At 37.7% G+C, this 17041-nt stretch overlaps 1 protein-coding gene across 3 annotated transcripts; it reads right to left on the bottom strand.

Annotated features, from left to right (window-relative positions):
• Positions 1–3661: 3661 nt before the first annotated feature.
• On the bottom strand, positions 3662–16753 carry PPARA (peroxisome proliferator activated receptor alpha; the record flags this gene model as incomplete). 3 transcript variants are annotated; one of them, XM_080613139.1, is made up of 6 exons in its annotated part: positions 3662–3939; positions 6107–6554; positions 9390–9592; positions 11947–12085; positions 13466–13626; positions 16543–16753. In XM_080613139.1, 6 exons carry the CDS (start codon positions 16748–16750, stop codon positions 3692–3694), a joined length of 1407 nt encoding a protein of 468 aa, XP_080469265.1. In that variant the 3' UTR covers positions 3662–3691. The 3 variants fall into 3 exon arrangements, with proteins under 3 accessions (XP_080469265.1, XP_080469264.1, XP_080469266.1); XM_080613138.1 differs by having other exon boundaries at positions 9405–9592; positions 16543–16750; XM_080613140.1 differs by lacking the exons at positions 6107–6554; positions 9390–9592 and having other exon boundaries at positions 16543–16750.
• Positions 16754–17041: the final 288 nt, after the last annotated feature.

Here is a 17041-nt window from a genome sequence, read left to right as displayed (position 1 = left end):
CCTAGCAGCTGGCTAGAACCAAAGCATAAAGGCACATAGAAATTACAATTAAATAAAAAAGGTTTCTTTAAATGCAGAGAAAAATTCAATTTCTCGACGTTTTTACCTATTGTCTGTCAGTGTTTAAAATATAAGAGGGATTCAAAGGTACAAATTAACTGATTTTTGCTTTTAAGCGGCAGTTGTGTGCTGTTACACTGAAGACAGTACACCTTTAAAGAAAATATCTAAGAGGAAGATACAAATGAACATGAGGTTTCCCTAATACTGGACACAAAAACTTTTGGGGGTTTCTCTTTCCCCTTGTCAAAGTACCTAGGGCATCCTAATAAATAAACAGACCCCTCCAAAACAACCGTCAAAAATGAGCAAGCTGTACGTTTGTTAAGAACTTAAGTCGTACCATTGTTTCCTAGGATTTTTCTCTATCCATCTGCTGTCTCTTGTCTCAAGCTATTTGTGGATACCTGCTTGCTAACCAGAGCACTTCGGTGTTATGATAGCAGTTACATTGGTAAGAATCAGACTAAAACTATACCTAACAAGTCAGTAAATCTTTGATATTTTTGTAATTCTAAAATTTGATCCCTTTATTTCCCTCCACAGAAGGGGTATTTTAAAGTATTAGATGATCTGTATAAGATGGAGATACTGAAGGCTCCTCAGTAATAGAGTTCAAACTAGTTCAGATTCCAAACTTCCAAGAAAGGAACACAAATGGGGTCAGTTTGAAATGGCAAAAGCCTGCTGCGGTCACCTACTGAAGTAGTGAATGTGCTTCATTAAAAGTGGAAGGTAGAAATTCAGAACTTGTTTTGGCCATTAATGCTGGGGAAGTGAATCGTCTGCCCTGTGTCACTCTTTAAAGGGGCTGTGGGTAAGTGCACAGTGCAGCAGTGTGGGCAGTGGAATCCATCCAGAATTTTAGGCTATATTAACATCTTGTTTGTATTTCTGTAATTCAGAGATGTGTTCTTTCTTTTTTTTTTTTTTTTTCCATTAAAGGTCTGCAATTTAATTTAAAACAGAAATCAAACTTCAGTGTCCAAGGAACTAGTCAAAAAATGCTTGCTGGTTTTCAACTAACAAAAAAAAAAATGGATCTGGAACAGGAGAAATGCAAATTACATCCTTTACTAATGCCAATAATAGGAACCTGTTACAAGCAGCTGCTAACACAGCTAAACATTATGCCTTCCACTGCATTTTGCTGTTTTCAATTCTTTATAGTTTAGCTGAGAATTTATATATTTGTTATTAAATTTTCCATGTTTTTTTAAAATTTCAGAAAACTGGTTTAGACACTTTTGAGAACAAGAGCAGGAAAAACAGGTTTTGTCTGCACTGACTGTGTCTGGGTTTCTTGAGAAACTTCTGTACTCCCAAACTATGGAACATGACTTCGGGATTTGCTCTTTGCAAATATCTAAGCTTTGGGGGAAGAAAATTCAGCTTACACTTTTTTTTAGAAGATAAAACATTTGGGTATTAGAGCCATCACAGAATGGCTGATACCTTGACCATTTTTTCTGAGTAAGCAATGTTGCGGATCAATTATTTCAATGCTGAATGTCTTGCACTTAAACCCCGCAGTCCTCCAGTGACACATGGCTGACTGGAAGAACAAAGCAGCATCACTGCTAAAATCCTCTTGTTATTTCTGAGAGCGTACCTTGTACTGCTGTAAACCACAAAAGACAACTTGTTTCTCATCTGCTGTTTCCTGGTAAGAGCAACAATCTTCTTTTAATGAAGTGTTAGAAGTAGCTGTAATGTAAGGCCTATTTCTTCCTGTTGCCCACTGGCAGCCGAGAAGAGGAGAAATTTTTGTGCATGTGCTTTCATTGGTTCTATCCTGACCTCAGTGTTCACCAAATTTGAGGCCTATGCTTCAATATTTTACACTAAATATATCTGACACCAAAACCTCTGCTAATGACCATTGCCTGGACAAATGACAAGATGCTTTTAAACCTGTAATGTATCCAGTGTTTAGCCATACCAGCGGGCCTGTAAAGAAACAAGTGACTAAAACGAGAATCGTAGTGTGATATCCGCACTTCAATGATTTTACTTAATTCGTTTAGTAAAGGTGTGATTCTGAACTCTTCAAATGTGCTACAATAAAACAAGTACAAAGGGTTCTCCTGTGCCACTGAAAGCTTAACTATTGTGAAAATGCTAAGATTGGCTCCTGAGATCTTTGTGTTATGAAATAAACACAAAAATAAGGAAACAATGTGAAGTCACCATATTAAAATAGAAAAAGAAATAGCACAGTGTCTTGCATGCAGCTAGCACTTTTGTGTAGTACTCTCTGATAAAAGATCCTGTAAAATGGCAAAGTCAAGCAGTTTCCTTACGGCTTACTTTGCATTAGCAATACGCACTATTGTAAAATCAGAGTTTGCTCTCAGTGATAAACTTACTCTCAACTCTGCTCTCTTTCACAATATTGCACAAACAACACTACCAATGCTGTTCTTGGTAATATTGTCCCCATATCCACTGCGGCTGTATGGACAAGGACAAAATTTGATGAAGTAATCTAGCTAATACTTCTATTGACAAGGCCTAAGACAGAACAGAAAGAAATAGAGCTGAGTGGACAATTGGAAAGAATGAAACACCATATTCATCACAAATGTAAACAGATCCAAACAACTCTGTACTGCCAAGATACTTGTCAAGAAAGGAGGTGCCTTTCCTATACAATCAAATCTTCAGAGTCAGCTATCACGGCACTAGAATGCTGTGCAGCTGAAATTCTTTTCTCTGGGCTAGGATCAGAGTTTTCAGTCTCTTCAAAACTCTTGCTAATACAAAATAGCATTTTTAAGCCAAAACTGCTTGAGCTATTACAAGTTCTCCAAAATACACATGGTATGACACCATTTTTCCTCAGGGACACTTTCATATTTCCTTAAAACACTTGAAAAAAGGGTTCCATCGCTTTATCACATTTACTCTTCAAGAGACACCTGAATGGAACATCCCTGCTGTATTTTAGATAACTGTTCAGACTTTAATCCATTTCATAAAAGAACCATCTTTTAAACATGCTAGTTCTAAGGTGTAACCTTACTAGGATACACCTAGGCTAATCCTAAGGTTTACCAATGTATATGAAGCTGTACTGCATTTCATGGAATTAAAGCAGCAGTGGATCAAAGGTCTTTCAAATTTTTTAGATGTGTAGGTACAGTAATATCCAAGCATTTCATACACCTAGACTGACTGCTGTAAGGAAAAGTGTTAGTTGGTTCTCAGCAATTACCGTTAGCCAAAAGCGCATAACCTTTATGATTGTGCATACACCTGCAGAGAATTTGTGGGATTTGTTATAGTAATTCTAAAATGACTAAGCCAAGAGGAAATACAATTTTGTTCATTTCTGTTACTTAACATTCCGATTTATTATACAAATATGTATTCCTTACCAATCTTCAAATTTCCAAGTAAAAGAACCATTGTAAGACACTTCACGAGCACTATGATCAGTACTTTCCTGCAGAAATCTTTCAAAAAAAGTCAAAAGATCCCAAACCAAATGAAGTGTAACACTCCAGCTACCCAGCATTAGATTTTTCTGGGCTGAGTGAACAGCAGATAACCATGCAAGTAGTTTTGCTCCCATCTGTTATTAGTATTGCTCGTCTTTAAATATTGTGGAAAGAATTACTAAAAATCCTTAATACATATCCCTGTAGATTTCCTGTAGTAAAGGGTGTAAATGTGCATCGGATTCAGTCTTCTTAATTATCTGAACAAGCTGAGCGTGCTCTGTGACTAGTTGTCGGAGGTCAGCCATTTTTTGGAGGAGTTTCGGGAAGAGGAAGGTGTCATCAGGATGGTTGGTTTGCAAGTGAAGTTTCAGTACATGCACAATGCTCTCCTGCATTTTTTCAATGTGTCCTACATTCACAAGACCAGGGCGATCTGTTCTCAACACAAGCAAAAGAATACATGTCATAATTTTATACTTATTCCTTAAAGTAAGCTACTTTATAGGTTCTATATCGTAGGCTACAGTGTATATTTACATTATACAGAGGGCAATGAGGCTCAAAATGAATCTGACAAAGAAAGACAAGGAAAAAAAAAGTAGTCTTTCTTATCCCTTTTGCCTAATTTCATCAATGCCAACAGTTATTTGAGGAGAGATTTCATACCACTAAATACAACTCCTGTCACAAAAGTACAAAACCTCCACCGTTCTCTCACCCCCAAAACCAGAAGTATCTGGTTTTATATTCTGCATGATAACAGAATTCAAACAGTAATGATGGAAAGAGCATGTGGCTATTTCTAGAGAGTTCTTGAAGTTTGGTAGCAACATAGAAAGACATTAAATAGCAGGCTTTCACTCTTGGTTCCCGTATGTACACTGTCATAGCACAAGTTATTGACAGGATGTAGAGAAGCCCCTATTAAGGATGTTTCACTCTTTCTAGTATATGATCTCTTTTTCAGCTACTTAGTCCTGTAATACCTTCACTCTCCAGACTCTGGGACAACAGACTACATGTGCTTCTTGAAAACTTAAGCTAGTTTCTAGGAGGAGGATAGAGGGGCAAAGCAAAACAAAACATTTTGCCTTCAAAGAACTCTCTGCACTTCTGAAAATGTTAAAATACCAATTTATTGCAAAAGTAATTCAAGATTTGATCTTGATTTGCTATCTAAGCTAGCATATGAAGCTTCTGAAAGTCCACAGGTTGTATGTCTCCTTGTAATTGCTAAGGATGCAACCAGGGCAATGAAACACCCTGTGAGTTTGGCAGAATGCAAAAAAGGCAGGAGCAGTTGTTGGAACTTTCTTGATCTTTTATTTTCTTTTTCTCTGTTTAGGATCTTTGTTGGCAACAATGACAGTGGGATTCAGTGGACCCTCAGCAAGTTTGCTGATGACACTAAGCTGTGTGGTTCAGTCAACATGCTGAAGGGAAGGGATGCCATGCAGATGGACCTTGACACACTTGAGAGGTGGCCAGTGCCAACCTCATGAAGTTCAACAAAGCAAAGTACAAGGTCCTACACCTGGGTCAGGGTAATCCTAAACACAAATACAGGCTGGGCAAAGACTGGATTGAGCACAGCGCTTTGGAGAAGGAGTTGGGGGTGTTGGTTGGTGAGAAACTGAACATGAGCCAGCTTCACTGTGCGCTCACATCCCAGAAAGCCAACTGTATCCTGAACTGCATCAAAAGGAGAGTGACCAGCAGGTCGAAGGAGGTGATCCTGCCCCACTGCTCTGCTCTCGTGAGACGTCACCTGGAGTACTGTGTTCAGCTCTGGGGACCTGAACATAAGAGGGATGTGGACCTGTTGGAACGAGTCCAGAGGAGGCCATGAGGATGATAAAGGGGGCTGGAGCACCTCTGCTATGGAGACAGTCTCAGAAAGCTGGTCTTTTTCAGCGTGGAGAAGAGAAGGCTTAGGGGAGATCTTAGAGCAGCCCCTCAGTGCCTAAATGGGGCCTACAAGAAATCTGGAGAGGGACTTCTTACAAGGGCATGTAGTGACAAGACAAGGAGGACTGGCTTTAAACTGACAGAGGGGAGATTTAGATTAGACATTAGAAAGAGGGTGTTTTTCGCAAAGAGGCTGGTGAGGCACTGGCCCAAGCTGCCCAGAGGAGCTGCGGCTGCCCCATCCCTGGCAGTGTTCGAGGACAGGTTGGACAGGGCTTTGAGCAACCTGGTCTAGTGTAAGGTGTCCCTGCCCGTGGCAGGGGATTGGAGTGGGATGAGCTTTAAGGTCTCTCCAATGCAAACATTCTATGATTAAAAAATAATCTTTCAAACCCCAAACAAAAACCCACCAACACTTCACATCTCACTTTTAATAACAGAGAGTAACTAGAACCCTCTCTAATGAGGCTTAACAGTAATTCCAAGCACATCTACAATTCTACAAAGTCAAATACAGCATCAAGACTGCTAATGGTTACACAGCATCTTCCATGAAACATGCTAAAAGGCAAAATGACATTGTTAGAGGTAGAATTGAACCTTCAAGAAATATATAAGCTTTTCCATTAAAATTATTGATTCACAGGAATATTAAAATTTACTACCTTAAAGAACAAAGATGCAATGCTTACCTCCACAGCAAATGATGGCAGCAACAAAAAGGGATATATCACTATCATCCAATTCCAGTGCATTGAATTTCATTGCAAAATCAAATTTTGGCTCCATTATATCACAGAATGGCTTTCTCAGGCTTTTCAGGAACTCCCGGGTTATAAAACCATTTCCATAGGCGACTAGCATCCCATCCTTGTTCATCACAGATGCTAACATCGCAAATATGGCTTCATAAACTCCGTATTTTAACAGTGTCACTTGATCATTCAAGTCAAGATTGGAGAAGCCAGGTATAGATTTGGCAAATTCAGTAAGCTCAGTGACTGTCTCTACAGACGTACATTGGCAGCAGTGGAAGATTCGAACCTCTGCTTCCTTGTTCTGAATTCCATTGGCCACCAATTTTGCCACCAGGGTCTTCTCTGCCATACACAAGGTATCCATATCATGTATAACAAATGGCTACAGAGGAAAAACCAAAACTAATTCAGTTTCAAAATAATGGTTATTAATCACTGGTTTCCTAAAGAATAGAGATTTTGATAATCTAACTTTCATGCTGATCAGTCTTCAACTACCAATAAACCATGAGTTCTTTCATATTTCTGCATAGAGAAACCAAGTATTATAGAACTACAAACTGCAATATCTAAGCCTGCTCTGCAAACAATGCAAATGGTAAAATGTAAATATGTATGACATATCTTTAATCTAGTTCTATGTAGTAGTTTTAGTGAAGATCCGGAAGTACTGTGCTTAGTATGCATATATCCATCTTAGTGCAAGTCCCAGAAGGTTCACAAAAGACTTGTATTACCTTCTCCAGAAGTCCAGGTTATTCTGCCTACACTCCTATCGATTCCTAAACTAACTACACTTGATGCCCATAATGATGCTTTCCTGAAGTATCCTAGGGGGAATACAGACAATCATTTAAATATAGGACAGCATATTTGTACAACATGAATCTTCTACTACTCTTGTGGTTTATTATCAGATTTTCATAGACCATGTCCCAGCTGATCTACCACAGAAATTCAACTCATTTTTCTAGCTACGATTAGTGCTAAGTCATCTCTAAACCCAAAATCCCACTAGAACATCAGACAACACAAAATGCCAGTCTTGATCCTGGTCTTTTCCATAATCCCCTTAGCTTAAAGAGGTATGTGCATTACAAACTGATGAGCCAGTCTTTTAAAACATCATATAAGAAAAAGTATTCAGACTTTCTTAAGAACAATTAGAATTCAAAAATATTTTGATACATGTCTGAAGAGGGCAATCCACTAAAGGAAAACAACAAAACCCAATGCTCCCTGGCCTACCAAAGTCATGGCAATTGAAAATATATCTAGTTATGTACATGCTAAGCAAAGCACCTTCCCTGTGCTGTTTTGGTCATCTCAGATTAAATATCATGAGGAACACCTGGTGTTCTGTTAGAAACTCACAGAATTCACTTATTTCACTTAGAAAACTGTCAAGCATGATAGTTTCCCACAATTGCCCACTTTGAAATGCTTATGGCAGCTACACTTTCCAGCTCACTTCTATACTTAGTGTCACACAGAACAGAAATTTCTGTGTGCATCTGGATATGAATCGAAAGTGGCAAAGCAATAAACACATTTCTAAACCCTTTGAAAGACGCAGACCATCTTGTAAATCTTTTTTTGGATTTATCATCATTTCACTATGCAGAAAATACATATGGCTAACGACTTAGAAGCTAAATTTAAAAATGATACCCTGCCATTATTAAAAACACTAGTTAATTCTCAAATGAATTAGAGTGGTGACAGGAATTAGGATTCAGTAAATCAGCTGCTAATTCACTGTTCAGAAGCAGGTGGATTACTAACAACAAATCGCTCCCTTTTTTTTATTAATTTTATGTTAAAAAGTCACAAGCAAATTAAAATGTTTGTTTTCCCAAGAGATGATGAAATAGCTTAAAAAACCTCTTCTCTTCCCTGCATATTGAAGAATGAGAAACCAGCCTGTTGATAACATACTAGGCCTTATTCCTGATTAATTTTTACTTGTAAATTTACCAAGACATGCCAGCCACTATTAGCTAGTCAATCAGATGACTACAATCCAAGAGCCTTGATCGCATAAATAGAAACTCAACAATTAGGATGAAGTGATCTGGGATCCCTACATGTATGATACATATTTTAACTTGTGATTCTGACATGTAGCAACAAGCATGAAAAAAACTTTATGCAGATACCTACTTGGTAAGGTGTTAAAGCATGGTATTTACTGTAGGCTTATGTCAGCTTGTACCCCCAAAAGTTTAAGCCTGTGCTTAATTTTATACATCTCTTTAATCCGACGAAAAAGACTGGGATTACTCGTATATCTCTCTTTTAATGTAGAAGCCTGTATTCTTGGCCAGACTAGACTATAATATGCCAAGTTCCATAATTTAGAAGGCAGCTTGCTTACAATTTTTATAACACTCATCCCCACAGTTACATGGGGTTTTTATTGTGGCATAGGTAAAGCCTCTTCCCTGCAAATTTTTCCTGAAATTAAAATTGTTGGTAAAATAAGAGACTGATCTTCTACATACATATAATGAACATAAATCCCAACAGAATTTAAAACCATATGTATGAAGTGAAAGAAGTCAGTAGGCCTTGGCTAAATTATCCTGAGAGAAAAATAACCTCTACAGCATACGTGTCTTCACAACCTTGCTCGCTTCTCCCTTTCAAGGTAACCATACAGTAAAGACCAGGAAGGCTGGGTGAGGAAGTGGCCACCACTGTAAATAAAGAATTACAAACTCAAGTTTTCTTTTCCCTCCTGCCATTAATATTGTTGTGATTAAAAGAGAAGTCATGCAGAGCTCCTGTACACCTTAAAAGATAACAGTATTTATCCTGGCATTTGTGGCAGGAAAAAACGTATTTATTTTTCCACTGTCAAATAGGAAATTATTTTGGAACCATTTCCCCCACCCATACCAAGAGGTATTCACATTTAGATGTCATTTGTTTTCTTTTAATTAAGAACTAATTATCTTTCCCTTATGTGCGTACTACAATTTAATATTTTAAGCTTCCATTTACAAGTTAATCACTTGATTTTCCTTAAGTTTTCTATTATTCTGGTAGTGGCTAAAAGCAACCATATTTACTATAGGTATTCTTTTTGCATATTTATTGTCTATAGTAACATGACACTTATTTTCTAGTAGATCTGATTAAGAGTTCAACAAATTATTATAATTATCTTATATACCTGATAGCTTTACTTTAAAGTTACTGCAAAAGTACTTACTGGATTGTTACTAGTTTTCCCTGCAAGGATGATTCTGGCTTTAACCTTGTTCATATTGAAGTTTTTCAGGTAAGCATCATGAATTCTTTTGGCAAGTGACTTAAGATCTGCCATTTCTGAATCTTCTACATAATTTTCACCTGTTAGAATTTCTGCCTTCAACTTGGCCTTCTCAGACCTTGGCATTCGTCCAAAACGTATTGCTGATGGGAAGACAGAGTTATAAAACAAATGTTAGTTACACAGAAACCTGTACCTTTTAACGTTGCTGGTTAGAGCAGTAAGACTTTGTGACTAGAAAAACTGACACAGAGGCAGCATCTTTATTATGAGAAATTCACAAGTGAAAAAATCTCATACTTTCTAACACAGTGATTAAGTATTTAGACAAAATCTGAAGGTAATCAGATGTTTTAAAACACAACCTGGTATCTACAATGAACGCATGCTTTTTTCCTTCTACATTACCTAAGTAGTTGTATTTATTTTTTTTCCTCTCCTTGTTGTGTTCTACAGCTCCCAATACGAAACTCAAAGTATGCCTTGGGAATTCTAAAAACTGAGTAAACTCCTGTCAGGAGTTTGGCAGAGAGTGCACATGCCAGCTGGAGACCTGCCTGGAAGGTTACTCCACAGGAAACACTGCAACAGGGTTGGGCCCAAATCCCACTGCTGATCTTGAACCTGCTGGGGCATTCAGTTCTTTATGCACTCCATTTTCAGTTCAACATTATCTGTACTGTCTAGTGAGAATAAAACAGACCAGAGACTCTGATTTATGCTTAAAGGCTATTGTCAACAAAACCTCTTCCTAGCCTCAGCATTTTATGCTTCTTTTTCTTCAATAAATTAGTCCTTCACGACTGAAGAGGATGGGAACAGAGTCCGAGTATCCAATCTAGTCATCAGGATATTCTTTTGAGAGGGAGACATAAGTTTGCAACGCCACTGGGACGGAGGTCTCCCAGTTCTCGGGCAAGTGGTCTTGCAATTTAACAATAAAACAGGCATGTCAACATCCTTCTTTAGTTTCAGTCAAAAACTAAACCATCTCTATTTTAGAAGGGGCCTTACCCTCTGATGATGTGCAAGGTTTTAGAATGGCTAATATAGATGGCTACTCTTACCACATTTCAGCATCCCACCAGTGAGAGGACAGAACCTCAGTGCTTAGACTGAGCAACTCAGAACATAGGGAGAATTAGCCCTTCAACATGCCCGAGGAACTTTCTTCTGACTTGAGGAGATATCTCATGACATAAGGAGGTGACTCTAGGCATGACGTGACTTACGGTTTTGGATTTCAGTGGAAGCCCAACATGGAAGGCCTGTTTGGAATCTGGCCATGGGTCTATTGGAAAAATGGAAGAATATCTGCTCTAAACTGAAAGCTTCAACTGTATGTCAGTTCCTGCCAACCAGCACAGCTTCCTGTTCAACTCCTGCCACTGGGCCGTTACTTTGTCGGCTGGCACATTCTCCTCAAGCCTGCTGCTTCAGGAAGGTTATCACCAGTCTTTTAGAGACTATTAGCTCTCTCCCAGCAGAACTTAATCTCAGTCAAGGCTCACCACAAGGAAGTCAGACTTCCCAGAACCAGAAAGTCAACTCTCCCAATGCCATTCTAGGACCCTAGACTACCACGTCATAGGCAGCTTCCCCAACCACATCCCCACCCAGCTATCTATCTTGACTGCATATTTTCCTTAGGAAGTCTCCTAACCCACAGCTCAGCATTTTCACCTACTTTTCGCCCACTCCCAAATTGCACCTGCTCTCAGAGTCAGCCTTGACACTATCAGACCTAGGTAGGAAAAGCAAACTACTGTTATCTGCCTGAACAAAATGTGCTTTCTCATGGCTGGGCCTTTCCCTCTTTACCAAAGTTGCTTAGCAAGCTACCTACTGTGCATAAAACTGCCTTGTGGGTTGAAATTGGCCTGTAAACCAAAGGCTTACCAGCCTTATCTTAAATCATTAACACAATAACGTAATTTTTAAACTGAATATCTAATCACTCTGAATTTTTACCATTCCGTTTAACAATCAACCTACCAGATTTCTGTTCCACAGTCAGCACAGATCTTTGCCCTCCCTCACCACTCCCTGAACCATCTGCCCAAGAGCTGTTGTACTGTAACCTGAAAAATAATAAGTCCGGTTTCCTACAGATTTCTATCCTACATCATTCCCTCCCACAATGAGCTAGCTGTTCTCCTATTCATCTAAAATGCCCTTGATCAGAATTCTTCCAGTATTGAAACTTGTTTCAATGCAAGTAATGGTGCCAAAGTTCTGGGTGAAGAAAGCAACTAAATGAACACTCATATAGACAAATAGACATCCAGCACAATTGAGTGTAAAGCTCATAACAGTACATTTGGCAGCTGTGTATCAATTACATTAACTACTCATTAGGGAAAATGGTGTCCCCCACATGACTGTAAAAATCTGAGGTTCAACTCGTATGTACAAGTAAAAACACTATCCAAGTGCCTGCTTCCAGAAGCAGACTCTGGGTAAGACCAAACAAATTATTAAGGGCACTCTTACCTACCATTATGTGACATTCCAACTGAAAGGCACTTTTGAAAACGACAGTATTGGCACTTATTACGATTTTTTTTCTGAATTTTGCAGTTGCGATCACATTTATCATAGATGAGTTTTAAACGAATTGTTCTTCTAAAAAAACCCTATAAAAAGTTTGAGAAAACAATATGCAATGTTAAAGAAAGTTGGCTACTAAGCTTCAGTCATACAGGTAATTTTTCTTTTGTTTCATTGTTTATTGATGTCACTAGCAAAACAATATACAAAGTATAACCTCTCAGAAGGTAAGAATCTATGCAGTGAAGTGGTAAGTATGAAGGTATGTACAGAATAGAAAACACAAAAGGAAGGAGTAAGTCCCAGCCCTCTTTCTTGGGAGAGGACCAAGAGCCTGGAGTACCTGGGTAGATTTGGCCTTAAGGATTAAGCAAAACAGTGACAAACTGTGTTTGTACACATTCTCTCAGCATCCTCTGTCAGAAATAACCTTCATCTTTCATATGTATAAGACACACAAGCACACAGATGTAACACATCTTTTCTTCATCCAGCAAATGTGAGGGGTATGACAACACAGCACAGTGTATGGAAAAAGCCAAGGACACAAAAAAAAGCATTACAGAAGAGCCTGTAAGTCAACATCTTACCATGATGTCTTGGTACTGCAGTGTAAGGTTAGTCTCTTACTACAAAATCATAGGGTTAGTAAATTTAGAGACACTGTACCATTTTGTATTACATGGCATAACAACAAGTCATTTAGACTGTGGGACACAACTGACTACGAACTGGCCCCACATCTCTCATAGGTATTGTAGCATTATTCTGGAAGATTTATATTGGAATTATCATATTCTGACATTGTGCATGAAAGAAAAATGTACACATATACAGTTACTTATCTAACTTCACATTACAACTTAGAAAAAAATGGAAAACTAAAACATTGGAAAAAAAGAGTCTTCTAATTCATTGGCCAATGATCTACGATAAAATAGCTGATGATAACACTGATGATAACATTAATTTGCCGCAAAGACATGCACTGGCCCCAGAACTAAAAGAGGTACAATACTAAGTGATTCAGGCAGAATGTGGTGAAGATGAGAAATTCAGCATTTGTTACTGTTATAATGGAAACCTAGCAAACTGGCATGCTTCTCATAGCCATACTCCCAACACAAATAAAACACTAGTGGAGCAAGTAGGCTTTGATTTTTGGTCACAGTTTAGTGTTTTAAGTTGTTTTAGTGATTAACTATCTATATGCAGAAAATCAGCATTAAAAATACCATTGTGCATTGCCCCTGCTTGATGAAGGTCTGGTATTGAGTTGTGGTATCCAGGTATGTATCTGAACAATTTATTTCAGAGAAAAGATCACCAATATGTTTATTATTTAAATATTTTTAATGGCTAGAATTATATCAATTAAACATTTATGTAACAAGTGTTTATGTTCATATAACCCTGTAAATAAAGCAACATGATTTAGGTTCTTAAAAAGAAAATTATGACTGTACCTTACAACCTTCACAAGCATGTACTCCGTAATGGTAGCCTGAGGCTTTATCCCCACAAATTCTACATTCAATGTTTAATGCTCCACTGGGTGATTCATCTATGCTACCTGGAGCTGTGGCAAAATTAATGGATGAAGGACTGGATGCTGGTGAAAGGGTGTCTAAAAGAAAAAGGAACACTTCATAAATACTATACTGTCAAAACTGATACCATTGCTATACTAAAACCACAGGAAAAAAAAAAAGCTTATGCTAAAAAATAATGAGTTAATAGTCATTAAGTGATATTATAATTTGGCCATAAGTGTTTGAAAATAATTCATATTTATATTAACAGTGCAAACAAACACAAAACACAGGGTGTGCCTTGCTAATTTTGATGAGACATACAATGTCAACAAACAAAAAGCCTTGCTGAAGTAACTCTGACAACAAGAACTAGAAGTCTGATAATGGTCCTTGAGGATTCAATACATACACAGCACACAAAATAAGAGAAAACCAAGCTATTCTGGATTTTCCTACATTCCATTTTTTATTTGGAACATTTCAAATGTTTCTCAATTTGATGTGAACATGATTTTTTTATCCCACAACTTAAAATAAGTAACAACCCCCCCCCGAATTAGTATTTCATTTAAATCAAGGAAATTTTCTTAACCATAAGAATGTACATATACCATTTTCTCAAATAACAGGAATTTGAAACCAAAATGCAATATTCAATGTGCCCAGAGAATCTGTGGCTGCCCCACCTCGGCAGTGTTCAGGCCAGGTTGGACAGGGCTTGGAGCAACCTGGTCTAGTGGAAGGTATCCCTGCCCATGGTATAGGGGTTGGAACTAGATGAGCTTTAAGGTCCCTTTCAATCCAAACCATTCTGTGATTCTATGATTCTATGTACTGTTTGTCTTGAGTAGTAGATACAAAATATATTAAAAAAAAATCCCAAACCAACAAACCCAAAACAAGAAACACCCCAACCCAAAGCAAAACCAAAACCGAACAGCCTATCAAAAAAACTCACAAGGAAATAGAACCCCCCATGACTTCAAGTTTGTATCACAATATCCATTCAACCTGTCAATCACACTTTCCAGAAAGGTTATTAACATCTCAACTTGCCATTACATCTTCCATCTCTTGTGCCTTAGTGTGAAGCATAAGATCTATTGCTACGATATGACAAGAAACACATTCCTAGCTCATGGTGAGTTACACTTAAGATACATTTATGGTCCCCCTTGACTTTTGAAGAGGTACTCCTAGTTTTATATGCTAATCTAAAATGAAGTCTAAAAAACAGTTACACAACTTCTTTTTCTAAAGAGATTTTCTCAAATTGAAGGCCAGCTCCTGCACATCAGTAGAAAGGCTGAATAGATATTAAACGGAAAGTAACACAAACGTCTGCTTCCAAGATAATCTAGCAACAGAAGTCTCGCCCAGGTATTTTATGGAACTAGATGATCTTAAGGTCCTTTCCAACCCTAACTATTCTATGATTATAATGGGAAAAGCATTTCTGAACTGTTGTACAATGAAAAAACCTCTCCACACATTTTACTACTAGATGAACATGTTAAAGACCTAACGCATTCCAACTTTAATTATTTCAATTAATTTTTCCACCTTCTTCAAGGAAAATATTTTCCGAGGCCAGAATTTCTTTTATCTTCCATCTTGCATCTTGCACCACATGACTTCAGCAAATTAATGGGTGTGTTATTTTAAAAGAAAGATTAAGAAACACTCATGAATGTAGGTCAGCAAGTATTATGTTGGAAAAAAACCTTGGCATAGAACTGCGTCTGCACTGCCAGCACTGCCAAGCCCACAGGCATTAGAGTCATCAAGAACAGCCTAAAACCCAAGATTTTTTTTAAAGCTTGATTTTAATTTCTTTTTACTTGCCTTACGGAATTTGAGCCTTGAAAGTTTACACTTTCCATCTTCTCTAACAGCAAAACTAGAACATTTTGCAATGAATAATGAATACTCAAATTAGAAGGTGACACTAGAAACTTTGACACCCATACACGCAATTCATTTAAAAGCCTCATGTCTCAGAATGATGTTATAAACCCATATAAACTTTTTCTGTAGAAGGCATCTCTCTAATGTGAAGGTCTACAACCAAAAGGGACACAAATCATTGTTCTACAAACATTTCTTTGGGCAGTAGTGCCAAAAGGCAGCACGCCCTGCTGCCTTGAAAACTCACACTATTCCTTTCAACCACTTCAGCACAGAGGCACACCTCAGATGTGTTAGTGCAGTTTTTGTAAGGTAAAATAGCAATCGCAGCCTGTAAATTGATTTAAAGTAAGAAACCCCAAAACAAAACATAATGTAAACCAACCAGAAAGTTAATCATAAACTGGCTCTACTCCTAAAAGATTTGTAAACCCACAGTTTCAAAAGGAATACCTTACTGATATCATTGCAGTGCCCCATAGCACTTCAGTGAATTCCATTTTGATCTCTCAAAGCCTCTCACTAGGATCTTTTGACTAAAGACTATGTAATGTATTAGCACTCTGAGAGTATTACTTGAACCAGGGTAGAAGTCATTAGCTAAATAATATTCCTCTTTGGAAGAGGGAGAAAACAGCATGTTCAGAACACCACTACACCAAAATACATGGGAATTCTAGGTGAGCTTTTAGGGGTCAGATTTTTGCAAACATTTCACAACCTTTTTTGAATATATGTGATTTGAAGAAACTTTAAAAAATGAGGAATTCCTTCAGTTCAATATTATGACTTCCTATATGACTCCAATATGTAGTAACTTCTTTCAAAGTGATATTTTACAAGTTGTTGTGAAAAAGGTGTTGATACTAATGATAATTTAAAACAGTGACTTTACAGTCATTTTTCAACGGCATTTGTCTAATAAGTTAACTTCAGCCTTAAATATTTTATGACTGTGCTATAAATCAGCTTATATATTTCCAGTATCACCTAGTCATAAGCAACAATTATTATATTTAAAAGGTTTTTAATTTCTGTCACTGCGCAATACTACATGTATTTATAAAATGAAGTTTTATGGTAAACCAAAACTCTCTTACCTGTTATGACTGATCCATCAGATCCTGGACCATTTCCCAGTGACTGGAACTCTGTTAAACTTAAAGCTCCAGAGCTATCATCACCTAGAGACTGAGAGAGGTCTTGAATGTTCTCCATATCTTGTAGGAACTCTCCAGATAAAGGGCTGCCTATATCATCCTCCTCCAAAGGAGTAAGGGGATAGAGCTGGTTTTCAGTGTCCACCATGTTGATCAAGTAGAGCGGTCACTTAAACTTCTTTATGCTGGTGAAAGAATAATTAAAAACCCCTGTATTTACAATACCACAATATTTTAATTTTTCATACATATTTGAATCACAGCACACAATACATGAATTCTAATCCATTAGTGAAATACTGTACAGCATTCTGTTCCTCCAGAAGCTTTATGCAACATGAATTGTCAACAGGGCATGGGAAAAAACCCCAAAACATGCCCAATATATTTCATTATGAGTTAAGAGTTACGACAAGATTGATCTGTGGATCGTTGTTTT

This window comes from Psittacula echo (genome assembly GCF_963264785.1).
Source record: "Psittacula echo genome assembly, chromosome: 1".
In the NCBI taxonomy this organism is placed as follows: domain Eukaryota; kingdom Metazoa; phylum Chordata; class Aves; order Psittaciformes; family Psittacidae; genus Psittacula; species Psittacula echo.
This window is presented reverse-complemented; position numbering and strand designations above follow the sequence as displayed.